General features: G+C 33.9%; 2 protein-coding genes across 2 annotated transcripts; one reads left to right on the top strand and one right to left on the bottom strand.

The window, feature by feature from the left end:
• Positions 1-1645: 1645 nt before the first annotated feature.
• LOC115706938 (protein SRG1) lies at positions 1646-3725 on the top strand. The gene is made up of 4 exons (XM_030634716.2): positions 1646-2247; positions 2347-2594; positions 2728-3052; positions 3286-3725. Exons 1-4 carry the CDS (start codon positions 1966-1968, stop codon positions 3535-3537), a joined length of 1107 nt encoding a protein of 368 aa, XP_030490576.2. The 5' UTR covers positions 1646-1965; the 3' UTR covers positions 3538-3725.
• Positions 3726-3760: 35 nt separating this feature from the next.
• LOC115706937 (pumilio homolog 1) lies at positions 3761-10598 on the bottom strand. The gene is made up of 9 exons (XM_030634715.2): positions 9328-10598; positions 6922-8468; positions 6689-6830; positions 6474-6581; positions 5798-6010; positions 5538-5648; positions 5105-5299; positions 4517-4691; positions 3761-4299 (listed from the first exon to the last, which is right to left on the bottom strand). The coding sequence occupies exons 1-9, from the start codon at positions 9970-9972 to the stop codon at positions 4199-4201; spliced, it is 3237 nt and encodes a 1078-aa protein (XP_030490575.2). The 5' UTR covers positions 9973-10598; the 3' UTR covers positions 3761-4198.
• Between the last annotated feature and the right edge of the window lie 17167 nt (positions 10599-27765).

Genomic DNA, 27765 nt, shown 5'->3' with positions numbered 1-27765 from the left:
ACTGTGAAAATCACACAGCCTGCGCAAGTTCAGTGTTCTCTTCAGTATTTTTAATCAACACACAATCATACATCACAGATATTAATCTTCATAATACTCAACCATTATTTGTAACTTGTACCTAGAATCAATAAGACTAATAATACACCATTGGCTGCCTATGATTAAGAATGGCAAGTCAATATCATGGCGGATTCTAGAACCAACCTATGTTTACGATTAGCCTTCTGATCAAATAAATATAAAGGAAGATGGATGCATGTGTAATCATTGCTGATCATACTAAGATTAAAGATAATCTTCTCTTTTTATATGGTTCAATCGGAATTTATACAACTATTTATATTTATACAATGTAGGTAATTTGAAAAACACCCATAATGTATTGGACACATTACTAGATCGAGATGATAATGTCCATGAATACCTAGTAGCTCTCATGAAAAGTAATAGCTCACTTACACTATATGAGAAAGGTTAAAACGCACTAATCGTCACTAACAATTGGTCCAACTGAATATCAGGTCTTATATAGTTTAATATAATAATTTTTAATGAGTATTGCTAACCAATCGCAAAACAATATATCTAAAAGTGTTAAACACCACTGATATCCCATAACAATGCTCACACTATATTTAATATGAAGGAGAAATAGGTGAATGAAGAGGGATAGAAAGAGAGTTGGCTCTCTCTCTCTCTCAAATGTCTTAAAATTCAATTATTGATAATATGTTGTCATTAGTATAATTTAACATAAAATTTTAAATATTTTAATTTAATAACTATTATAAAAAAAATATATTAACTAATTATAGTTTGCCAATGTTATGTTTGGTAGGAAGAAGAAAAGAAATGAGAAATGAAAAAAAAAATGAAGAATTGAATAAAGGATGAGGAGTGTTGAAGATGGATGGCTACCAAACATAACCATGGAGAGAAGAGAAAGAAAAGGTGTAAAATTTCTCAATGCCAAACATAGTGTTAATTTGGTATAAAGAAATTAGGAAAGGGCTTCTCTAAATAAATTGGAATATTTAATGTTAGAATTTGGGATAAGACGAAAATCAATTGACAATAGGAGGAGTGTAGTTCATTCATCTTATATATGATAATTTATTTCCACACATTAGTAATGTGGGATTAACTTTAATACACTCTCCTCACGTTTGGGTCTGGAAAGTGTGTATAACAAATGACCTTTAAAAGATCACACGGTCAAACATGACATTTGAAAGAATCCCACAAGGCTAAATATCAGAAAATTTGTAGGTGTATACGTCGAAAAACTTGTAGATTTTAAAAAAAGTCAAAGACCCTAATACTGGAAATTAGTACACATTGACTTATATGTCTCAAATAGAGGTTAAGTCAGTCATTTTGGACTCACAATGGATCACAAAAGGGTCTTTTTGGATCAAATGCTCATTAGAGTTTAGTTTAACTTTAATATTATATGTTAGAATTTAGAATAAGATGAATGATGTTGCTGTTCATAGGGGTGTTTACAACCAACTATTTTAAAAAGTATATCAGTGTGTAATGTTTTTGTTCATATATCATTACCATCGAAACAGATGGAGATAGTTTAGCTGTCATGGCCTCACAAATTTACAATTATCACTAAAGAGCAGGCTCCATTATCATTGCAATAATCATTTCAACTTTTTCCCTCATTATCTTTTGTCCTTGTGGTGACAAACAGATAACTCCAGCGAGATTCTACAAGAAAACTCCAATGGTTTGGTCATTTTTAATCATTGAACATAACGATTGGCAAAATAGAATTTAACGTAACAAGATGGCAATTAAAGACAATGGCACAAGCGTTAAAAAGGGCATTTCGATCAGAGGAAAATATAGATTCTACTAGTCATAAACTCGATATTTAAGCACTCCAATCCTGGGCAAGTTGCATGTAAATATATATGTGCTTACTTGGACAAAGTAGTGTAAGTTCGTACAATGGATTCAGAGGTTGAACTTGAACATGGAGGAATTAAAGTTGATGGAGAATTGGGTTGGGGAAAGTCTTTACCAGTACCAAGTGTCCAGGAGATGGTGAGGAATGACTCCGAGTTTGTTCCGGAAAGATACATACAGGAGAGCAAAGACAGGCCACTCGATTCCACCTTCTACCCCAAGTTTAATGAAATTCCAGCCATAGATTTATCTCTGCTGATCAATGGAGATGAAGATGAACTACACAAACTAGACTTTGCCTGCAAAGAATGGGGTTTCTTTCAGGTACACTATCCAATTTCAGTAACAATTTTTTTTTTTTTTTTGTATTACATAGTTTCTATGCTTATCATATTCAATATGGGAACATGTTTATCTGTCTAGATAATAAACCACGGGGTTCCAGAGGAGGTTTTAGGTGAAATGAAGGCTGTTGTCGCAGATTTTTTCAATCTCCCATTGGAAGAGAAAAAGAAGTATGCAATGGCAGAGAATGACCTTCAAGGATATGGCCAGGCATACGTAGTTTCAGAAGACCAAAAACTGGATTGGGGTGACTTGATATACTTAATGACATCCCCACTTGAAGCTCGAAACATGAAGTACTGGCCAACAACCTTATCAGGTTTCAAGTACGTACTAGTAAAGTCTACAGAAAATTGCAACTGTATATGCCTACATAAATAGTTGTGTTTTTCAGTCTATTCCAACTATTTAAAGGTTATAAGATTTCCCATGTTCTTGTTGTGTTTAAACTATGAACAGGGAAGCAGTTGAAGAATACTCAAGAGAAATAGAGAGAGTAAGTGAGGAAATCATGGCCAGCATGTCTTTGTTGATGGGAATGGATAAGAATGGGTTGAAGAGGCTTCATGTAGTGAGGAAACAATCAATGAGAATGAACTACTATCCACCCTGCTCCAAGCCTGACCTTGTTCTCGGTGTTAGTCCACATTCCGACGGTGGATCCATAACCCTACTTCTCCAGGACGACGACATCACCGGTCTTCAAATCAGATATAAGGGAACATGGCTTCCTGTAAAGCCAATCCCAAACGCACTGGTGGTCAACATCGGTGATGTTGTTGAGGTAATCCTTAGAGATAGGTTAAATACTAAATGGGAATAGCTACTAATATTGAGATACACTAGTTGAATGTATATGCTATATGATAATACATAACAGACAGTAAAATAAGGTTTACGAATATTGAGTGATTAATGTCTTTTCTGTACAGTCTAACTTGGACATTTTGTCTTATCATTTCTAATTGGGATCAACATTTAGGGATAAAAAAAAAAACTGAAACAGTTGATTTTCAGGCTTGGAGCAATGGGATGTACAAAAGCATTGAGCACAGAGCCGTAACTAATGAGAACAAAGCAAGAATGTCAATAGCAACATTTGTAATTCCACACGAAGGAATTGAACTTGGTCCTGTGGAATCAATGATGCAGGATCAGCCAAGAATGTACAAGACCATGAAGTACTTGGATTATATTATACACTCTTTAGGGAGAAAAATGGATGGAAAAGCTCATACAAACTTTCTCAAGTTAGAAAACGAGTCATGAATCAAATGAAAGGCTTCTGAAATCTTCTCCAGTTAGAACGCAAAAGCATCATTATACCTTTTAGTGACATTACAAATTGTTTTTTTTTCTTCTCTTTTTCAAGTTATGGGTTCGTAAATGACTAGAATATTCACATATATTAATCCTAATAACGAAAAAGTAAACAAGAGGAGATCATTATTGCATGTTACTCACAGCTCATGCATATACCACAGATAATAAATGAAAGGGAAAAAGTTTCTTAAATTAAGGGGAAAAAAATTGAATCCCATACATAAGAAAAATTCAGGACTCTCCCATAAAACAAGCATATTCTAGACCTGAGAACATTTTGTACAGTCACGATCACATAATTTACTACCTCCTCCCTTTTTACACCCTTGAAACTTGTACACTAAATTTATCTCCTCTGCAAAGGGCATCAGGTGTGTGTGTTCACAATCTGAGCCTCATCATCAACTAGCCTGACTCTAGCTATATATCCTCAAACTAAAAAAAATGTACAGGTTTAGGTACAACCAACAATATTTATTTTTCAATTAGCTACCGTCCATTCCATAGAATATAATAGTCGGAGCTTTTACTAGACATTAAGAAAAAGAAGAAAAAAGAGAGAGGGCACTCGTACTATCCTCAGTTAGCTGTACAACAACTTCATTTCCTATGCCATTGTCTGAGCAGCAGCGGCGGCGGCGGCAGCGGCAGCGGCAGCAGCTGCAGCTGCTGCAGCAGCATGTGGAGCCAGAATGCTAATCCTCCTCTCTGCAAAAGATTTAGAGATCACCATGTCAGTTATTTAGAAAGTACCATGATCAATCAAATGCCTAAATTCTAAGGAATCTGCAGACACTAAAGATGGAGAAAAAGAATTTGAACCAAAACTTGGACAAAGGGAATAATAACTTATTATTATTTTTTTGAAGTGAATGAAATATGCAAACAAAGAGTATGATAAAGAACAAGAGGGTGGTGAAAGTACCTCCAGCAGCAACAAGTTTCTCTACACGTGCAACTATATGCTTCCCGTAAGTATACTTTTTGAGAGCATTCAGATGAACTTTTATACGATTAAGGATTAGTTCGAGTTGTTGATCATCACAAGTTTCCAACACTTTCTGTACAACATAGTTTGCAAACTGATCCTTCATCATCACCTAAAACAAAGTCACAAGAAACAAAATCCAAAATAAGAATGGGTTAAAAGACAACAACAAGATTGGCCACAGTGAAATTAAATATATTATTCAAAACAATCACAAATTAAATCCTCGAAACCATGGCAAAACAAAGGCCTTGTAAAACAATATAAATGTTACAAAAAAAGGGTAAGATGAGAGAGGAGGTGCATAATAGAATAAAATCATTCAATTTCATCCTCAATCACTCAAAAATGAGAAATGTAATATTCCACGGAACCAGTGCTACTAATAGAAAGCAAGCAAGCCTTGTACATTTTACATTATTTCTTTTCATGTTATTTTTGGAAAAGCAAAATTTGCCCAGATAAGAATTAACACATTCTTTGGATTAAAGATGGTGTGCACTGTGCACATAAAAATTGTCAAACCTGAAGGGGCTCGTTTTCATCAGTGGAACCCAGCATTTCATCCACAAGAGCCTGGCGCTCAACAGGTGTTCCAAATGTTAAACACTTCTCTATGACATTTGAAGCAAACTTCTGCTGGCTCATTTGAACAATTTGTCCAGTTAATTTTTTAATTATGGATGTACGTTCATGTGGCTTTCCATGCTCTAAGACATGCTGTAAATGGAAATGTATCAATCAAAAAGCTAGTGAACAAAGCCATTATTAATGAGAAAAGTCATAAAGCCACGTTCCGTTAACTAGTCATTTTTGCAAAACTAGTGAGCAGATATTTAATACTACGAAATGTGCGGTTAGCCCAAAAGAAAAAGAACACATATCCAAACAGGGTCAGCTGCAATACATTTCAGAGCTAAGACATCCAATAAAACGATGAAAAAAAAAACAAACAAACCTGTACAACATAATTCCCATATTGGTCTTGCGCCAACATGCAAACAGACCGTAAAATCTCATCCATCATTAACCGCTGTGTTTTGGCGTCATTGCAGTGTTCCAAGACTCTCTGTTAGATCAAAACAATAATCATTATTAATTTGCAACTTTAACATGCAAAAAACCATATAAAGTATCTGCTATGCATTCATACAGAATCTACAAATAAATATACACTTTCGTGTGTGGTTGAAATTAATTAAAGAGAATGTTCTTAACCTGAATAACTCGACAACCATATGGATGAGTTGACAGTGTCACAACTTGATCGTAAAAAGTTGAAACAATAAACTGTATAGCATCTTCAGGTACACATTCAATACACTTCTGAATGACATGGTTCCCATTTTGATCACGTACACAACGCATGATCTGACCATCCAGTTCTGACACCATTTTTGTCTGCTGATCCAGATCAACAACTTCTATAGCCTGAACATATATATAGCAAAACACAATTTTAATGCAACATTAGATATTTTATAAACAGCTTTTACCTCAACAACCACCATCCACCAGAAACGGGCAGGAACAATTCAACTTAAAAACCATACAATTCTTTATATAGCTACATGTACTAAGATAAGATGCCAAATTTCCATGTAAATTAAGGTGTAACCCATTTCTCCAAGCATAACATTATCGCATATTTTCTTAGTTACAAAGACTGGAATTACATATATCCTAAACAAATGATATTTCCACTTTCTGGAATGTACATATACGAGGAACATCATTGCTCTTCTAATAGATGAATTTAGACAGGAAAAAAAACTCAATATCACCAGGTGGGAGTTGATATGGAAAAATAGGACCCCACTACAAATCATGTCAGAAATCTCAGCTAGCAAAATATGAATGATCCTTTTAATATATGCCATCTCATCAAACATACCTTCTGGATCACTCTACAGCCATACATTTGAAGGCTTAGAGTCAGAACATGCCCGGTGAGCTGATCGGCCAATTCTCTAATTTGTGATGCAGTTCCGTGCTCAAAAAACTAAGTCAACAGTTAATGTTAGCCACATAAAGGGAGGTCAAAACATTAATAACTGAATATTACACTGCAATTAGGATATATAAAATGCAAATAAATCTAGTAAATACCTTCTGAATCACATAATTACCAAACACATCTGTCATTAGAGATAAGGCTTGTGGCATAATTTCTTCAAAAACCATGTTCTTTTCGTCTGTTGTGGCAGTCTCAAGTTTCTGTTGAATGAATCGACTCCCATACTGATCCGCACTGTTTTAAAGAGACAAGATATTTAAATTACTGAAAGCCAGGTCAAATCAATGAAGTGCACAGGGTTGAGATAAAAGAGAATAGAGCCTACCTGAACTCCACAACATGGCCTGCAATCTCTGAAAGTTCAAAACATTTAGTTTTGTTGCTTTTAAATTCATCCAGTAAAGAGGATGGAAAATTTTCATCCAAGTTAGCACCAGCTTCCACGTGCCAACCTCCCATGAGACCACCTGCCATGTTCCTCATCCCAGAGGAAAAGCGCAAATTCCGCTCACTATGCCTGACAGGACTACCAGATCCAACAGGGGAGTTTGGCATAAGAGTACCAGCCAATGGGCTTCCAGGATAGGACATGCCAAGACCATATCCGGGATTTCCATAGTAACCCTGATTCAAGCTGCTGGACTTACCCATGTACGGAACACCAAACTGGGATTTTTGAGGAAGCAGTGCATCAAGGTAAGCTTTCTGGAGGCCATATAAATCCATATACGCATTACCCATCCCTTCCCTATCCATAGTGGCTTCACTAAGAGAAGAAGCTTGTGCAGCAGCATATTCATTAGACCTCAAATACTGAAGATACAGCGGGTCCATCATTGGAACTTGCATGCCACCTGCATTGTGATTTCCCAATCTACCAGCATTCTGCAGCTCAGCTGCTACAGCCATCATACTTGGTCCTAGAGCCAAACCTCCTCCAAATGCCCCAGAATCAAGGCCACCCATTGCAGATGCAGCAGCTGCATTTTCAAACAAGGGTGGTAAATTACCACTTCCCATTGGACTCCCAATCATTGATGGAGATGTAGGACTAACAGCATACCCACTTAAGCCATAGTTTGGATAAGTGGAATTAGAATTGTCTACATTGTGATAATGAGAGGAAGAGCTTCCTCTGCCATGATTTGGGGTAGAAGGTCCTCTGAAAAATGAATTAGCAGAAGAAACAGCAGTTTTATTAAATTCTTGGTCATCGGGCATCAATGAAGAATTGCTCAAATCCATCCCCGCACTACTTTTATTCATATTCTGATAAGAGCCTTTAGTCGACTGTGAAAATGAATGCGAATGAAGATGCCCAGAATCAGACTTATTTAAATAAGGCTGCTGACTAGTATTCTGATCATTTTGCAAATTGAAAAGATGTCGATTATCAATCTCATGTTGAATTTGTGATCGTGCATGCTTCTCTTCATCCATCATACCACTTGACAGATTCATACCAGATAAAGCAGCTACTAGATCATCAGACTCGCCAAGATTTGATGAGACACCATTGAATGAGTTTTGACCATTGACACTTCTTCTATCTATTGGGGTAGTCCTCCCTCCTCCAGCAGTTGGTATGCGAGGACTAGGAGCCCGAGCTACAAGTTGAGGGTCAGGGGTCGTGCTTCTTGACAAGGTAGCACCTAAAGCAGATGCATAGGTATGAGAAGCAGATGGACCAATGTTTTGCACAGTAGACATACCCTGCATGTTACCACCAGAACGCATTGCATCCCTAGACCCTAACTCGTGATGCATGTGAGCAAACTGGGTTTCCGAAGTTTCAACACTATCCTCAAATGCATTACGACTAGCAGGACGAGAAGGTTGCCTCGAGACCGATTTTGAATGATTAATATCATCCTGCATTGAAAACAAATATAAAACATAAAGAATACAGATGCAATTAATAAGATATTGGGAGAAAGATAGGTCATATAATTTAAAAGTGCATTATTCAGCTCTTACAGGAAAAGAATGTATTGGACAAAAGATTTCATCATTGATTTGAAATCAAATGTTAAAAAAACTATAACATGACAGCCATGTTAACAGCACCACTGAATTCATATCTCAAAATCCTAAACATGTTGAAGCCCAAAACCTAAAACCAACAAATTACTCAAAAAAGTCAGTGCATCATTTGGATGCGTATCTCGCAAATCTTAAAAATTGGAAATCAAGAAGCTAAAAAAAAACAATTTAATAAAATTAAACCATTATGCTGGAGTAACTGTCTCAAACTAATGAAAACTAACACAAATAACCAAAAGAATACACGACTCATGAACTCCACCCCATCAAAAAGAGAACACCAGTACAACTCAAGAATAACCTATATTCATACAAACCGAAAATACATATTTCAGTATTTCACTGTTATGGAGTTCATTAAAAATAACCGAAACTTATAATGAAAGTTAAAAAAAATTAACCACCAATGAAGTCACATATAACAGATAGTTGAGCCTCGCTTCCTCTCACAACAAAGAGAAACTATTTTTGAGAAACGTTAGCGAATCATTTGATCTCACCAGATACTCTAGTCGAATACAAAACAACAAACGACTATATAGTAATTACTTTGCTTATGCGAGACATTATAATTTAAATACGAACCACATAAAATTAATGGCATGAAAGTCCAAGCAAATAAGATTTGAAAATATGTATATAAAATGAAATGCTTAAGTAGTTCCAAGAATCCTCACTGAAAGCTCACCTGAATGATCTCAGAGATACTTTTCTGCCGACTTCCAAGGCCCAATCCAGTGAGCCCAATCAACCCATCACCGCCCCACTCCGCGGCACCTTTCCTCGACTCAACCTCATTCTCCTCCCCACCAATCCCAGGCTGAACCGAAAACAATGACCTATTCGGGCTCCCACCCTCGCCGCCACCCACTCCAACTTTCCTCCTATCCCCAATGCCTCCGACCGCAGAACCGCCAACGGCGCCGCCCCCCTGAACTCGTTGCGAAAAACGCCAGTCCTCCTTGGAAAGCATCGGCGGAGGAAGCCGCGGGTTGAGATTAACGTTTGAGTAATAGTAGTTAACATAGTTAGGATCGGAGCGAAGCTCCTCTTCGCTCACGAACCCTTTGCCGCTATTTTTCTTGAACCCGGAAAGTGCAGAAGCTGCGTTGGCTGCGTCAAACAAACCACCGACGGCGTTCAACGAGCCCTCTACGGTGGGCGGCGCTGACCCACTGCGGTAGATATTGAGCTCCTTCTCTCGCTCGCTCGCTTCTTGTTGCCGCCTCTGCTCCCGAATCAACATCCCCAAATCTTCGCCATAATCAGAACTTTTGAGCATCGATCGCATTGAAATCTCAGACATCATCTTTGAATAAGTATCGGTGACCATATCACATAACAGAGTGCCTCAAAAAAGAACGTAAAGATTGAAACTTTGAGCTGAAATTTGCTCAAACCAAGAAATAGCTTTATCCTACAGCTTAAAAAATAGTGGGTTTCTCTGATAAAAATAAAAAGCTACAAGCTCGTAGCTCAGAAATTTCACCCAACAAAGGAAAATTTAAGGAAAACAAAAACAGTTTTTTTTTCGGTTTGATTATGTTAGATATTAATATTCTGTACTTGTAAAGGTTATAATCTAGTAAACAGGATTGAGATCAAGATGAAAGCTTAGAACTTTGGTGATCGGTGATAGGCTCAGCCATGTTTACACAGAGAAAGAGCTAAAGAAGAAAGAGAAAGAAGGAAGGAGACAGTACAAGTGAGAAAAAAAAAAGGGAGTGAGTGATAAGCACGAGCTGTGTAGCAATCGCGACCGTTGGATGTAATAAGTGACGGCAAGGATTTATTCGAAAGGGATTTGTTCCTTGCAATGACCTTTTAGGGTTTTATTTCTGGAAGGAATGTGTCATGGTTTCCATTTTTTGAAAAAATTAAAAATGAATTTAATTTATTTTATACATAATGGAAATAGAAATATTTTGTTGCTAAAAAAATGTAAATAAGATGCACCCCTCCATACATTACATACCCACGTTGAGGCTTTTATATGGGAATGACATTTTCTTATACTTACCAGTAGAAAACAGAAATTAGGAAAATCAATTATTTTCTATCATGAATTTTAATTTTAATTTTTTTTTGGTAATGACATGAAATTTATTTCTTCTCCTTTCAAAAACAATTAATAATTGTTCTCATGCAAAACCCAATATATTCTTGTCTGTTTTTTTGATCATGCAACACCTGATTTTCTCTTTTTCCTTTTGAAAGAAACTCAAAATATTTTTGATGTGTCTTTAGATTATACTACATATATAAATATAGATCAAGCAAGCAATTGCTCTCACTCAAGGCCTATAGTTCACCAAAATATAATATAGATTCTTCTAGACTCAAAATAAGTAACGATGCTACTTTATAAAATCAATAAAAGAAAAAGTGAAATTTAGTAATATTTTGTCTACATGTTGAATTCCAATTTTATTGTTATTTGGACTTTTGGTGCTATTTGGTTGGGCTTTTAAAAGCAATTTTTGAGCTTCTAAAACTCTAAAAACAATTTGATTGGTTTTTTGTTTTATCTATTTTTAAAAAGAAATAATTACAAATGATAAAATAAAATAAAATATGGAATAACAATCGGATTCACTATCGGGCCCACCATCGGACTAAAAGCATTATGTTATCCTAATTTTTGTACGTGGAAGTGCTTACGTGGACAAAATTAGTGCCACGTGATAGTACAGCTCACCAATAAGAAACCAAGTCAGTACCTAAGCGAACAGAGACCCCGGCACTCAAATAGGCATCAAGTGATAGACTAGCTTTCTCACTGAAGCTGGTTGGCTACCCCTGGGCCAACCATCCTCTAGACTGCACCATGGTCGGCCAGCTTGCTTCCTACAGGGGTCTGATCGGCCAAGAGAAGCTCTACACGGTTCTCTATGCACTTCTACATATGGACAATGTCATCTGGGCTGCAAATTGGGCCTTAAAAGCCCAATAGAATAGCTAAATAATATCTATGTTCAAGAGCATTTTAGTCTTTTTTAATAAAGTAATTAAATATACAAATATCTAGGATTTCAAGTGTAAATTAGGGTTTTAGGCTTCCTATATAAAGGTCTTAACTCTAACCTAGAAAACCTAAGTTCGGTTTGAGCCTGATACTAGCCTCCAAGCTCTAAGCCTAAGTCTGATAACTCTTCTCCTCTCCACTTTCTCTCACACGCCCATACAAGCACTCTTAGCACATGAGATTTGCCAATCTTGATTCATACTTTGTATCCTTAAGGGTGCTATATCAGATCTCGCCTATAGTAATCTAAATAGTATTAACCCGCGGTATTAATACAACTAAAAGGGGAGTAGGTCATTACCCGTTATCAAAGGGGGCCGAACCTCTATAACAAATATGTGCGTTCTTTACTTTTTCATTCTATTTGTGTAACACGTGGCAAGCATCAGATCCATACGACCCCGCTGTCAGTTGATCACTTTTCGAGGTCAACAGTTTGGTGCTTTCATTGAGAGCGTGGATATCGTATCTGATCAAATGTCATGGTTCACACGAGAAGAACCCTAATCGCACCATCTGCATCTTTGGGTCTCCCTCGAGACCCACAGACTGTAGATCTGAATGCTCAGGTTCACATCACAATTGGAATCCCCATGAACACCGCAGATGTGACAAATCCTGTCACCACCACAGGCACCACGAGCCTCGCCACTACAGCTGGCTAAATTGATACAAACATCACAGTGGATATGAATAGAAGGCCTTTGCCTCCAAGGGAAGACCCACCATTGGCGCCTCCCACTAAAGGAAGGACTCATGGGCAACAACCCTCAGAAACAACTGTCGGATCTCATCTTCAGTATTACAATGGAGAGACAAGACCAGGAGTTGGTGAGCCTACAATTGGCGAGCCCCATGTGGACTTGGGAGAGGATCTCAAGTTAGCCAGACTCAGAGAATTTGTAGGCCAAGGAGACCTAATTGAAGAACCACGCGCTGTTGATTGCGATGTATTCGCTCAGTAGAGATGCAAGTTCGTGAGAATGATGGATGATCAGGAGTACATCCTTCAATCTCACAAAGCAGAGTTGGATCGCCGCAACAGAGAGGTCAGTAATCTGATAAGGCAGTTCAACCAGAGATCCAATAGAAGAGGCCAGGATCTCCTTTAGAAATCCACTTTAAGGAAGACTCATTGATAAATCAGGGAGGGTATAACGACAAGCTGACCAACCTGGTTCCTCAGGAACTAGGACAGATTTTTCCTTGCTAGGGGGAGGACAAACATTTCCTCAAAGGTCTAACGGCGAGAGCAGCTAGATCCCGGCAACCAGGGACATGGGGGGCCAGCCAGGGATCTCTAGCTCAGTAACCCCCCTAATTTTTAGCCTGTGGCCGGCCAGCCACCAGCAGGAGCACCCTTGGCCGACTAGAGGACGTCACTTCCTCCACGAGGGGAGCGAGGCACCTAGAGGTCAATTTTCAACCAACAAGGACTGCAAGTAGGTGGAAACACCGAAAATGGCAATTCACAAAGTGAAAATAATCACTTCAAGCACCTAGATCCACCAAACTCTAGCAATTGGTGTGATCTAGCCCCTATCAACGCATAGCCAACATCAGTCAACCAGGGAGGCACGGGCAGCCAGACCCTGCCCTTTGTAGGTATGGCCGGCCATGGAAGCATTATGGGTGGCCAGACAGTCTAAAGCCAACACCCGTACTTGGGAATGGCCGGTCAGAGTCTACAATTGAACACAGGTCTGGATGACCTTCACCATACACTCTCTTAGGGTCTGGCCGGCCAATCCTTATCTCTCTAAAATTTGTATTCCCTCCAAGGTGGGCTAGTCAATCAAGTTCCCACAGCAACAAATCCTTATGTGCAAGCACAGCTGTACCAACTTAGGGACATGATTCAAGGCATAGATGGTCTGAAGCTTTCAGACCTTAAACTTGGTCGATCAGGGGGATCACCATTCTCAGCATATATAAATGCCTTTGTCCTTATCCAAGTTTAAGATGCCAGTATGTATACCGGGCAAGAAGACTCGTTGGCTCTCATCAAATATTTTGAGACACAACTTGATCTCTAGAAGGTTATTGATGATGTGCGATGCCGCATATTCCCAGCCACTTTGTCGAAAATAGCTCAACAATGGTACTTCAAACTCACCCTAAGAAGATTCAACTCTTTGGCCAAGTTCTCACGAGAATTTTACACACAATTCTCATCTTTGAGACTTGTACCATCGCGACTAGAAGACATCGTCGAAGTCAAACAACGACCAGGAGAACCTTTGAAGGATTACATCCAGAGGTTCATGGTCGAGGTGTTGGAATTTATTTTACCAGGATCTTAGATCTACTCACAAGTATGTTATTTAACACCCTAAATATGAACTTTCTAAAACGCTAAATAAACACATATAAAGTTAAGAAAACCTTACATTGATGGCAGCGGAATAATGTCTCCTTCCACTCAGATCTCTAACCCTTGTATCCTTTCTGTCGCAGAGTATTATCAAGATCTGAGCCCGAATGTCCTTCTCTTTGTGTGTGATCCTTCACAGTCTTCCAATCTATGGTTGAGGTACCACTTGTTGTGTGTGGGCACTTACTCTATCACTAAGGTTCGAAATTTATGAAGAGGAAAAGAGAGAGGGATGATTTCGGCTATCGAGAGAAAAGGAAGGCTAAGTTTTCTGAAGAGAGAATTTTCTGACAGAAAGCTTATGATTTGACTGAGCCATCACTTTCTATTTATAGGCAACTACTAGGTTTAGGTTAGGAATTATTTGGCATTAAAATAATAAAAATATCAATTTGAAAAACCACTTTAAGTGGTCGGCCATGGTGTGTAATGGGCCCCACTTGGTTTTTGCAGTTTTCACAAATTTTATTTCTATTTTCTCAAAAACACCAATTTTCCAATTCTAACCTTTTAAATGCCAAAACTAATTATTTAATAACTAAAATAGATTATTAAATAATATTGTCATTTAATTTAATTATTAATTAGACATATAAAGTCTATTAATAAATAAATAAACCTAGAATCTCTTTTCTTTACAATTTCGCCCCTGCTTAGTGAAAATTCACAAATTAGACATAGTCTAACTTTAGAATTATAATTGATTAATCACAAATAAATTATTGAGTCTTACAAGCAGTATAGTCTCAACTAGAATGGGGACCATGGATCTATATGCTGAGCTTCCAATAAGTGAACCGAATTTACTAAGTAAATTCCTACTTATTAATTCTTTGTTGAATCCACTCTTAGAACTTAGAATTACACTCTCAGACTTATATAAAGCAAATTATATGTTCCACGATATAGATATGCTATCTCATTTAACCAGTAATCAAAGATCCTCTATATAGATGATTTACATCGAGATGGGATAATTTTACCGTTCTCACCCCTCAACGTATTTTGCCCCTTAAAACACTTAGCTACCTGTAAATGATGTTTAGTGATCTAAGTATTAGTCACTTAAACAAGAGCTCATCCATTTACTTTTATTTAGCTAAGCTCAAAGGGAATCATCACTTGACTTCTATACACCAGTAGAAGCTATAAATTCCATATTTATGTTCAGCACTCCCACTCAATCATACTATCATGTTCCCAAAATATACGTATCACCCTGACCCAAAAGTAGGCTTAACTAATAAATCAAAGAACATGAATAGCACTTCTGAGTTGAGCCTAAGCATATCAGGATTTAGATTCTTTTAATCTTAAGATCAACTACTGATATTGACTTGGAAAGATATGACGGTAAGTTTATAATATCTTAACTAAGTTGCAATATCAGTCCAGTCCAATGTATACTCCATACATTCAAAACTAGTATACTTTACTAATGTCCTGGAAAGAACATAATACTTACTCCAAGTGTAAGTACACATCATCGCTGATTATCACATTAGTGTAAATCCAAAACACTGATGGAACATGGACTTAGTCTTTTGATTCATATGATCACAATCACATTCCACTGTGTTGACGATACTGTAATTGTGAATAAACATATGATCTGGACTTAACTGATTTTGTGTGTAAATGTAATAAACATATTAAACCATTAGCATGTAAAATTCATGCAAACATAAATCACTTCAAATTTCTTATATTGATAACTAATCAGATTGTAAAGGGTTTTATTTAGGGCACAAAACCCAACAAACTCCCACTTGCACTAACATAAAACAAACTGTGCAAATAAATCAATCTGATGTCTTGATCTTCAGATCAAGTGTAGTATATTTGAATCCACCCAAACTTCTGAAAACTAGTTCATAAATATATTTACGAAACATCCTTTACTATATGCTTTACTCATCAAGGGATACTGAAATCCTTACTGTTTTAAAGTACATCTGAATAAACAGAAGACATATCTCTCATATTTTAAAATATGGAATTGAGATAATACAGCATAGACTTTTCTTCAGTAAAATAACTTTCTGGTAATTTCGAATTTACAAAGTTATAAATCTTCTCTGTAGAGCTTGAATTATTATAGAATAACTCCTCCACCCCGAGAGTAACCACCATCTCATAATTTCGAATGAGTTGGGGAAGATACAAGGATAACTGATATACAGTTCCTTAATATCTAACATATAGATCACTTTCATAAATCTTTCTTGAATATCTTTTAATGTTCCTTATTTGATTACATCTCAGATAACTCCCACTCAATAGCAGATGTCTGGTTAAATAATACTTTTAACCTCTTTATTGTTTGGAGAGTTATCTAGTTGTGACTTATTGTATTAGTCTGAAACTTTAAGTTTCTTTTAAGACTAAATCATCAACATAGCAGACTAGTATTTGAAGTGAAAAATACTTGTTAGAGATTAAGTAATCAAAATTAAGATACCATAAAATGTTATGAGAATTAAGAAATCTAGGTTCAAGTCATTCGAATAGACTGAACTAGAATTTTATTATCTTATTCTCATAATTCTGATAAGTTATATCTATCCATGTGAATGGTTAGATTTGCTTTTCAGTAGTGTTCTTAAGTTCCTATCACAAGTGTCAACCTAATGAAGATGGGTATAGAATTTTAAAATTCTCACACTCAATTAAGGTAGTGTGATACATTGTCAAAGAACTTTTATAGGTATCAATTTTTACTACAACAGTAAACTAAATTGGAACATACAATCAAGATCAAGGATTTATATTGATAATAGCTAATTCATTATATTACTTCCATGTTTAAAGAAAATATGTGTTACATAGGGTATTGTGGATAATCTCCACCCCTAAGTATATAGAGATTATGATCCACCCCTAAAGGTTGTAAAGATCATGATTCTCTAAGTGTTATAGAGTTTATGTGGAGTTGAATACAATCCAGAGTTCATTAGATATAAAAGATCGTTGAACTGCATAGTTTTCTTAACTTTTCTCCACCCCTATCAGATCAAAAGATCCTTTTATTAAATAAACTTTTAATAATTGTATTAGAATTAACAATTATTAATAAACATAGAAATAAGTTCTAGTGTTTATTTAATATAACTATATGAAGAATTGTAAATATTATAGAATTTGCATCAATAATAAAAACACTTACACATACAAACATATAAATATAATGTGGTAATTGTGGTTTAAGATAAAGTAAATGAAGCTCAATCTCATAAATTGCAATTTGTTTGAATAGAAAATAAAATATTATTAATAATAAAAAAAATATTGCAACAATATGAGAAAAACAAGGATAAATATCCCTAACTAAAATTCGAAATCTAAATTGTCTTTAAACTAAAACAATTAATTCAAAAATAGATAAAAGAGCTTCATCTTCATCTTGGACGATCTTCACCCTTTGTCCAGCTTTCCGATCCAACTCATCTGAGTTCAAGTAGCTTGGCCTATAAGAAGAAGAAACAAATAAACAAAGCTAGTCCAGAATCAATAATCCAATTAAACAATAATAATTCACTAAAACTCTTAAAGTTTATAGTTTGAAATACCTTGTTTCTTTGCAAGAAGTTTAGGACATTGGGGTTTCCAATGACCTTTCTCATTGCAGTAGAAACACTTTCCTTTGAGTGTATCACCAGAAGCAGCAGCCTTTTTGTTTTTCATGGCTTTGGCACGCTTCTTGGTGTTTTTCCACTTCTTCTTCGATTTGGGTTTAGAAGCAGAGGCAATATTTGCCTCAGGTTTGACCGTCCCATTACCATTCCCAGAATTTTGAGACTTACTCCCTTTCTTTTTGGGTCCTCCAATCAAATTTTCATATGTCTGAAGGTCATTGACTAACTCATGAAAGTCTATGTCCTTTTTATTCATGACATAATTTGATGTATAGGGCAGAAATGCTGGAGTCAGACTATTCAAGATGAGACTTACTTGAGTAGTGTGATCCATTTCAGCACCATGATCCTGAGCTTCTTGGATATAACTTGCCATGAGGAGAACATGATCACGCACATTTTGATGGGTTCCATCCGTGCATTGATGTACTTCTTAGTCGCGTCAAAGCGAGACTGAAGAGATGCCCTACCGAATAGCTCAGTTAACTTCGTCATTACTTCAGCAGCCTTTTCGGTTTTAGAAAACCGAGTTTTAAGGGTGTCAACCATGCTGGAAAGCATAAAGTATAGAGCTTTGTCATTTGCTTTCTGCCAACGCTGATACTTTTCTTTCACAGCTTTGGATGCATTGTCCCCCGGCACTTTTAGAGACGGCTCAGTTAACACAAACAAGACACTTTCTCCTATGAGAGCAATATTAATGTTCTCATTCCATTTTGGAAAGTTAGATCCATTTAGCTTATTTTCGGCAAGAGTGATAACATGGAATTCATCATGATTATACAGGATACTACAAAATAATAAATAGAAATCAATAATGGTTGAACACAAAATCAATTCAGAAATTATAAGCACATAGCATGTAGGAATGATTAGAGAAAATACTAAAAAATACAATCCTAAATAATTTCCAAGGTTTTTCAACAAACTGATATCAGTGTCCCGTTTAGGCGAGAGTCAAAGCTACCATCCATTAAATAGAGTTGTCAGCTCATCTAAAATGTTAAACATTCTAGCAACCTTTTATTCGATCAAGATTGGAATCCAGTGTTGTCTTGTTTAGGCGAGAGTCAAGGCTATTCTATCTTATGAGCTTCTACCATTGTTTCATATTTTGCAAGTCAAATATGGTCGCCACCATTAGGGTGATCCATACCATATAAAACACTTACAAAGCTACTTATCTTTCGAGATTAGACGGTGCGAAATTGCTAATGAACGTTCCTCCATTAGGGAGGATTACTCATTAAAACAAACGCTATGTAAAACCAACAATGGAGATCGAACATCTTAATAATAATAAAGCTCATTCTTTAAAATGTATTTTCTTTATTATTTTAATAAAATATATTCATTAAATATCGAATTTAGAATAAAATTCTAAATTAGAATTTAATTTAATATTTATAAAATTATACTTAGATGGTGATTGAAATAAATTGAATTATTTCCATCTTAGTAGTAATTTTGATATATAAATATTAAGAAAATTAATTAAGTTGTATTAATTTAAATTAATTTGCAACTTAAAATAATTTTTCATGAGAATATATTTATTGTATTTTGAAAAAGAAAGTATAAAACTTTATTTTCGAAATACTTTAAATAATAAATACTTAGAAAAAATATTTCAAGCAAAAATATCATCAATCTAGATTTTCCGTTGACTAATTAATTCAATTTCTAATAATATACTTTAATTTATTTATTTTAAATTTATCAATAAATAAAAAAAAATCATTGATTTAAGTTGGTCCAAGAATTAATTAAAATAAATAATTAATTTACAACTTAATCTATTTTTCAAGATAAATTCAAAAACATATTGCATTATGAAATGCAATTTCGAAATTGATCAATAAAATAAACAAAAAAAATATTTTGAAAATTATTTAATTTTAAGTTGAAAAAATAAATTTCAACAAAAAAAAAAAATTTTCTATTTAATTAAGTGTCATGAAAAAGAAATATTTAAGTATCATGATGAAAATCAACTTAGATATTTAATTTTCAATTTAATTAAATGTATTAAATTCAAGAAATAAATAATTAAGTGTAGAGAAGGCTTAATTATTAATCTCTACTTTAATACTAGGAAAAAATATACTTAAATTAAATTGTACCAAAATTAATTATTTAAATAATTAATTTCACAATGTATAATATTTTCCTATTTAATATTAGAAATAATAAGTAGTCTAGAAATAACTATCTAGAAAATATCTTATTTGACTAAGTATCTTTTCCACAAAATTTGAAAAAATATCTATTTTAAGTTGTATTAAAAAAAATCTAGAACTTAAATATTTTCAAATTTAAATTTAACTAAATATCAAAAATTAAGTTGTAACCACTTTATTTGAAAAATATTCTATTTTAAGTTTAAAACTAACTTAAAAAATATCTTAAGAATCTTTAATAACTAATGTCTAGAATTCCTCAACTTAATTTTAAATTTAAATAAAATATTCAAATATAAGTTAGATATGAAAAATCAGTTAAAATAACTAATTTATAACTTAAATAGGAATATTTAATTGAATAAGCTCCAGAAAGAATCTAGTTAGTTAAAATTCTTTATTTAATTAAATACAAGAAAAATACAAATAGTTTGTCTAGAAATAATATCTAAAACTAAAAGTATTTTTCTTAAAATTAACTTTAAAATATTAAAATGAAAATAAATTTCATATATTTTAAAAGTTAATTATGTTGCTAGTCAATTTTATTAGGTTAAACTAATTTAATTAACCTAGCACAGTTATTCAAATCAGGCAAATGAGCCTTCACAATTGGGGTAGTTCATGTGAGGGGGGCTGGGTTCAGTATGTCGTACCAATTTTTAATGGCCCCCAACTCTCACACAAGGCCTAAAAGAGAGGAATTTAACCTTAAAATAAATAACTGTTATTAATTGAATAGGTCCAAAAACTAAACTGACCTAAATAAAATCTATCATGGTGTGACATTTTATTTAGCAACAACCTATATGCATCTATATAATAAAATAAACATATAGGCTCACACAGGCACACATTTGGATGGATCCTATCATGTTGCTAGGTCATACACAAATGAAAGAAGATTCTAAAATTTACCTGTTACAAATTATTTACTTGACCAATGGAACCATGAGTTAAAATCAGATCATTGGATCTGTCAACAAGTTAACCATGGCTATTTGCAATCAAGCAATAATAGGTTTTATAAAACTTACAAACAAGCTAAAACAAATACTCCTGCAACAAGGTTACCTGGATAGTTAGATGTAGGATTTATTTAATTTTAAATAATTAAATTTCGAAAAAAATAATTAAATAATAAAAAAAAATTCATTTTTGAATTAAAAAAAATAAAATATTTATATACTTTCGAAATTAATAATAAATTAATATTTAAAATTAAAGCTACAATTTTAAAAAATTAGGTTTCAACTAACCTAAATATCATTTCAAAATTTGCTAATTACTTTTTAAAAATTTAATGTTATTTTATAAATAAAAATTAAAAAAGATAAATAAATATCTTTTTCATATTTTATGATTTAATTTAAATAAATAAAATAACAAAATTTAAAAGTTAGAAAAATATCTTACTTCTATTTAAAATATTATGATTATAGTTATCTTATTTTAAATTTAAATAAGGTCAAATTATTTAAAAAAAATATTTAATTTAAAAAATTTAATATCTGACCTTAAATTTAAAAATAAGATAAGATATAATCAAATTTAAAAATAAGATAGATAATTAAGAAAAAAAGATAGATATTTACTATTTTTAAATTCAAATTACACTAGTATCATGAATTAATTTAAAAAAAAATAATTAATTTAATTATGATATTTAGAATTGAAATAGGAATAGTAAATGTCTAAATACAAAACTACACAAAAAATCAGAAGTTCAATCATGAAATAGCATGAAAAATCGAAGAAAAACGAAAAAAATGCGAGCTGTACGGACAGTATGCTATGCATACTGTCCGCGCGCGCGTTTGGGAGTGCATGGGCGAGGAAACTCGGCGCAGCAGGGAGGCTGCATGATTTTCGCACACGGATGGGCTGTTGGAAATTATTTTACCAGGATTTTAGATCTACTCACAAGTATGTTGATTTAAACATCCTAAATAAGAACTTTCTAAAACGATAAATTAAACACATATAAAGTTAAGAAAACCTTACATTGATGCAGCAGAATTAATGTCTCCTTCCACTCAGATCTCTAACCCTTGATTCCTTTCTGTAGCAGAGTATAATCAAGATCTGAGCCCGAATGTCCTTCTTCTTCAAGTTTGATCCTTCACAGTCTTCCAATCTATGATTGAGTTACTGCTTGCTGTGTGTGGGCACTTACTCTTTCACTAGGGTCACGAAAAAGATGAAGGGAAAAGAGAGAGAGGTATTTCGGCCAAGGATAGAAAGTGGGAAGGCTCAGTTTTCTGAAGAGAGAAATTTCTGTCAGAAAGGCTTGTTGAAAACTTGTGTTTTTACTGAGCCATCACTTTCTATTTATAGGCAACTACTAGGTTTAGGTTTAGAATTATTTGGCATTAAAATAATGAAAATATTAATTTAAAAAATCAACATTAAGTGGCCGGCCTAGGTGTTGTAATGGGCCTCACTTAATTTTGCAATTTTATCAAATTTTATCTCTATTTTCTCAAAAACGCCAATTTTCTAATTCTAACCTTTTAAATGCCAAAACTAATTATTTAATAACTAAAATAGATTATTAAATAATATTGTCATTTAATTTAATTATTAATTAGACATATAAAGTCCATTAATAAATAAATAAACCTAGAAACTCTTTTCTTTACAATTTCACCCCTCCTTAGTGAAAATTCATAAAATTAGACATAGTCTAACTTTAGAATTATAATTGATCAATCACGAATCAATTAATGAGTCTTACAAGCAGAATGTTCTCAACTAGAATGGGGACCATGGATCTATATGCTGAGCTTCCAATAAGTGAACCAAATTTACCAAGTAAATTCCTACTTATTAATTCTTCGTTGAATCCACTCTTAGAACTTAGAATTGCACTCTCAGACTTATATAGAGCATATTGTATGTTCCACGATATCAATATACTATCTCATTTAACCATTGTTATAATCTTATTGTGATTTAAAGATCCTCTATATAGATGATTTACATCGAGATGGGATTTCTTTACCGTTCTCACCCCTCAATGTATTTTGCCCCTTAAAACACTTAGCTACCTGTAAATGGTGTTTAGTGATCTAATAATTAGTCAGTTAAACAAGAGCTCATCCATTTACTTCTATTTGCTAAGCTCGAAGGGAATCATCACTTGACTTCTATACACCAGTAGAAGCTATAGATTCCATATTTATGTTCAGCACTCCCACTCAATCATACTATCATGTTCTCGAAATATACGTATCACCCTGACCCGAAAGTAGGCTTAACTAATAAATCTAAGAACATGAATAGCACTCCTGAGTTGAGCCCAAGCATATCAGGATTTAGATTCTTTTAATCTTAAGATCAACTACTGATATTGACTTGGAAAGATATGTATAACGGTAAGTTTGTAATATCTTAACTTAGTTGCAATATCGGTCCAGTCCAATGTATACTCCATACATTCGAAACTAGTATACTTTACTAATGTCCTGGAAAGAACATAACACTTACTCCAAGTGTAAGTACACATCATCGCTGATTATCACATTAGTGTAAATCCAATAACACTGATGAAACAGGGACCAAAACTTTTGATTCATATGATCACAATCACATTCCACTGTGTTGACGATACTGTAATTGTGAATAAACATATGATCTGGATTTAACTGATTTTGTGTGTATGATTGTAATAAACATATTAAACATATTAAACCATTAGCATGTAAAATTCATGCAAACATCAATCACTTCAAATTTCTTATATTGATAACTAATCAGATTGTAAAGAGTTTTATTTAGGGCATAAAACCCAACATGGGCGAGGTTCAGACAGGAAGCTCGGTCGAGCACTGTCTGAACGCGTGCTGTCCGAGGGTGTCACCCTCGTCCGCGCGCGTGGCCCTGTTGCACGATCCTGATTTTTTTCGAAACTTAAAAAAATCATAACTAATTCAAATTAAATCGAAATTGAGTTCTGTAAAAAAGTAAATTGCTTAATTTTTTCCATACTATCCAATAAAAATAATTCCAGAAACAAAATTTCAATTATTTTTCACGAAAATTCACAAACATCAATCAATCATCAAATAACACTCAACACAACATGAAACCATCCTAATAACAAACAATCGTTTTAAAGTCCAAATTTCTTGCAAGCAAATCAATTACCATGGCTCTGATACCAGTTGTTGGAATTTATTTTACCAGGATCTTAGATCTACTCACAAGTATGTTGTTTAACACCCTAAATATGAATTTTCTAAAACGATAAATAAACACATATAAAGTTAAGAAAACCTTACATTGATGGCAGTGGAATAATGTCTCCTTCCACTCAGATCTCTAACTCCAATCTATGGTTGAGGTACCACTTGATGTGTGTGGGCACTTACTCTATCACTAAGGTTTGAAATTTATGAAGAAGAAAAGAGAGAGGGATGATTTCGGCTATAGAGAGAAAAGGAAGGCTCAGTTTTCTGAAGAGAGAATTTTCTGACAGAAAGCTTATGATTTGACTGAGTCATCACTTTCTATTTATAGGCAACTACTAGGTTTAGGTTAGGAATTATTTGGCATTAAAATAATGAAAATATCAATTTGAAAAACCACTTTAAGTGGCCGGCCATGGTGTGTAATGGGCCCCACTTGGTTTTTGCAGTTTTCACAAATTTTATTTCTATTTTCTCAAAAACACCAATTTTTCAATTCTAACCTTTTAAATGCCAAAACTAATTATTTAATAACTAAAATAGAATATTAAATAATATTGTCATATAATTTAATTATTAATTAGACATATAAAGTCTATTAATAAATAAATAAACCTAGAATCTCTTTTCTTTACAATTTCGCCCCTGCTTAGTGAAAATTCACAAATTAGACATAGTCTAACTTTAGAATTATAATTGATTAATCACAAATCAATTATGAGTCTTACAAGCAGTATAGTCTCAACTAGAATGGGGACCATGGATCTATATGCTGAGCTTCCAATAAGTGAACCGAATTTACTAAGTAAATTCCTACTTATTAATTCTTTGTTGAATCCACTCTTAGAACTTAGAATTACACTCTCAGACTTATATAGAGCATATTATATGTTCCACGATATAGATATGCTATCTCATTTAACCAGTGATCAAAGATCCTCTATATAGATGATTTACATCGAGATGGGATAATTTTACCGTTCTCACCCCTCAACGTATTTTTCCCCTTAAAACACTTAGCTACCTGTGAATGATGTTTAGTGATCTAAGTATTAATCACTTAAACAAGAGCTCATCCATTTACTTCTATTTAGCTAAGCTCAAAGGGAATCATCACTTGACTTCTATACACCAGTAGAAGTTATAGATTCCATATTTATGTTCAGCACTCCCACTCAATCATACTATCATGTTCCCAAAATATACGTATCACCCTGACCCAAAAGTAGGCTTAACTAATAAATCAAAGAACATGAATAGCACTCCTGAGTTGAGCCTAAGCATATCAAGATTTAGATTCTTTTAATCTTAAGATCAACTACTGATATTGACTTGGAAAGATATGACGGTAAGTTTATAATATCTTAACTAAGTTACAATATCGGTCCAGTCCAATGTATACTCCATACATTCGAAACTAGTATACTTTACTAATGTCCTGGAAAGAACATAACACTTACTCCAAGTGTAAGTACACATCATTGTTGATTATCACATTAGAGTAAATCCAAAACACTGATGAAACAGGGACTTAGTCTTTTGATTCATATGATCACAATCACATTCCACTGTGTTGACGATACTGTAATTGTGAATAAACATATGATCTGGACTTAACTGATTTTGTGTGTAAATGTAATAAACATATTAAACCATTAGCATGTAAAATTCATGCAAACATAAATCACTTCAAATTTCTTATATTGATAACTAATCAGATTGTAAAGGATTTTATTTAGGGCACAAAACCCAACACGAGGCTACCAAAATCAAAGGCCTCACAGAAGAAGGCTAATATACGACTTTACTAGGGGACATACTGCAATTGAGTGACTTCTAGAAAGATATCTGAAGGACATACTCCCCTCACTAGTAACTTTACTAGTGCTCCCACTCAATTGTACTATCATGTTCCCAAGATGTATGTGTGACCTGAACCAATTGGTAGGTTTTGACAAACAACTGTAAGAGCACAAATAACACTCTTGAGATCGAACCTAACCATATCAAGATTAAGATCTATTGATCTAAGATCAACCAGTGATATTGACTTAGAAAGATACGACGGTAAGATTATAATATCCTTACCAAGATCAATATTGGTTCCAGTCTAATGTATACTCTACACTCGATACTAACATACTTTGCCAATATCCTAGAAAGAACATAACACTTATCTAAGGTGTAAGTAAGCTTTATCGCTGACTATCACATCCGTGTAAATCCAGTGCACTGATGAATCATGGGACATTATCTTTTGAAGCATATAATCACAATTACCTTCCACTATGCTGACATCACTGTAATTGTGAATAACTATATGTTCTGAATTTAACAGAAATTGTATATTAAACCATAAACATGAAAACTGCATGTAAACATAAATGACTTCTAATCTTTTATTGATAATAAATCAAATTATATTGAAATGGGTTTTATTTAGGGTATAAAATCCTAACAAACTCCCACTTGCACTAACATGAAACAAGAAGTGCATTTAAATCATTCCATTGTCTTGATATCTAGATCAAGTGTAGTGTATTCGACTAAACCCGAACAATAGGAACTGTGAGGTTGTGGTAAGCAATAACTTTATCCACCATTACTTCCTTTGTGTTCATAACATATTATGCAACATCCTATTTCTATATGTATTACTCATCTAGGGATATTAAATTCTTTATTGTTTATTAAGTGAATCTGAATAAGCAGAAGACACATCTCTAATTTTATCCAAAATGGAATAGAGATAAAATCAGTTAAGAAATTTCTTTAGTTTGAATAACTTTCTAGTGATTTTCGAAACAACTAGGTTATTTAGCTTCACCGGTGGGACTAAATTATTATAGATGGATTTTTACATCCTTCTAGAATAATTCCTCCACCCCAAGATTAACCACCATCTCTAATAAGTTCTGAGTTGGTGTAGACAAAAGGATTCTGATATACACCCCTATCATCTTACATATTGGTCACTTTCACAAATTCTTTCTTGATTGTCTCCCAATGTTCCTTGTTTGATTACATCTTAGATGGCTCCCACTCAATAGTAGGAGTCTGGTTATATTCATACACAAGTGTGCATTTAACCTCTTACTATTCGTACTTAGGGATCTATTGTTGTGACATTTTATCTTAGTTTAAAACATTAAGTTCCTTCTAGATTATAAGTCATCAACATAGCATTCTAGTATTAACATTAATGTAAAATACTTGCTTAAGATTAAGTAATCACTATAGATACCATAAAATATTTCATAAGGACTAGGAATTTTTGCTTAGTCTTTCGAACAGACATTGCAAAATTTCCTATCTTATTCTCATAATACTGATGAGTTATTTCTATCCATATGAATGGTTAGATTTACTTTCTTTGTTTTAAATTAAAGTTTCTATCTTGAACATAACATAGTAGCTATCACTAGTGTCATCTAAATAATAATGGACTGGAATTTTAAAATTCTCCCACTAAGATAAGGTACTGTGATATTATATCCATGGACTTTATTGTTATCAATTTCTATTACTACAGTAACATGTTAATTGGAACACTTATAGGATCAAGAATAAGTTCTATTAGTTTGCTAGTTCGTTTATTATATTATCTCCATGTCTAATCAAAATATGTGTGCCATAGAGATATTGTGGTGTATTGAGTATAGTCTAGAGTTCAAAGTTAAAAGTATTTGAACTACATATATCAATAACTTCTTTCACCCCTA

This window comes from Cannabis sativa, chromosome 1 (genome assembly GCF_029168945.1).
Source record: "Cannabis sativa cultivar Pink pepper isolate KNU-18-1 chromosome 1, ASM2916894v1, whole genome shotgun sequence".
Classification (NCBI taxonomy): domain Eukaryota; kingdom Viridiplantae; phylum Streptophyta; class Magnoliopsida; order Rosales; family Cannabaceae; genus Cannabis; species Cannabis sativa.
Note: the sequence above shows the minus strand (reverse complement) of the source record. Positions and strands in the feature narration are given on the sequence as shown.

What these genes read in the sequence shown, in the direction of transcription:
- LOC115706938 (XM_030634716.2), top strand. Translation starts at nt 1,966, where the DNA reads ATGGATTCAGAGGTTGAACTTGAACATGGAGGAATTAAAGTTGATGGA. An exon ending in AAGAATGGGGTTTCTTTCAG is followed by an intron (nt 2,248 to 2,346) that starts GTACACTATCCA and finishes TTATCTGTCTAG; the next exon opens with ATAATAAACCACGGGGTTCC. An exon ending in ACAACCTTATCAGGTTTCAA is followed by an intron (nt 2,595 to 2,727) that starts GTACGTACTAGT and finishes AACTATGAACAG; the next exon opens with GGAAGCAGTTGAAGAATACT.
- LOC115706937 (XM_030634715.2), bottom strand. Translation starts at nt 9,972, where the DNA reads ATGGTCACCGATACTTATTCAAAGATGATGTCTGAGATTTCAATGCGA. An exon ending in GCTGTAGAGTGATCCAGAAG is followed by an intron (nt 6,011 to 6,473) that starts GTATGTTTGATG and finishes ATATATGTTCAG; the next exon opens with GCTATAGAAGTTGTTGATCT. An exon ending in ATGGTTGTCGAGTTATTCAG is followed by an intron (nt 5,649 to 5,797) that starts GTTAAGAACATT and finishes TTGATCTAACAG; the next exon opens with AGAGTCTTGGAACACTGCAA.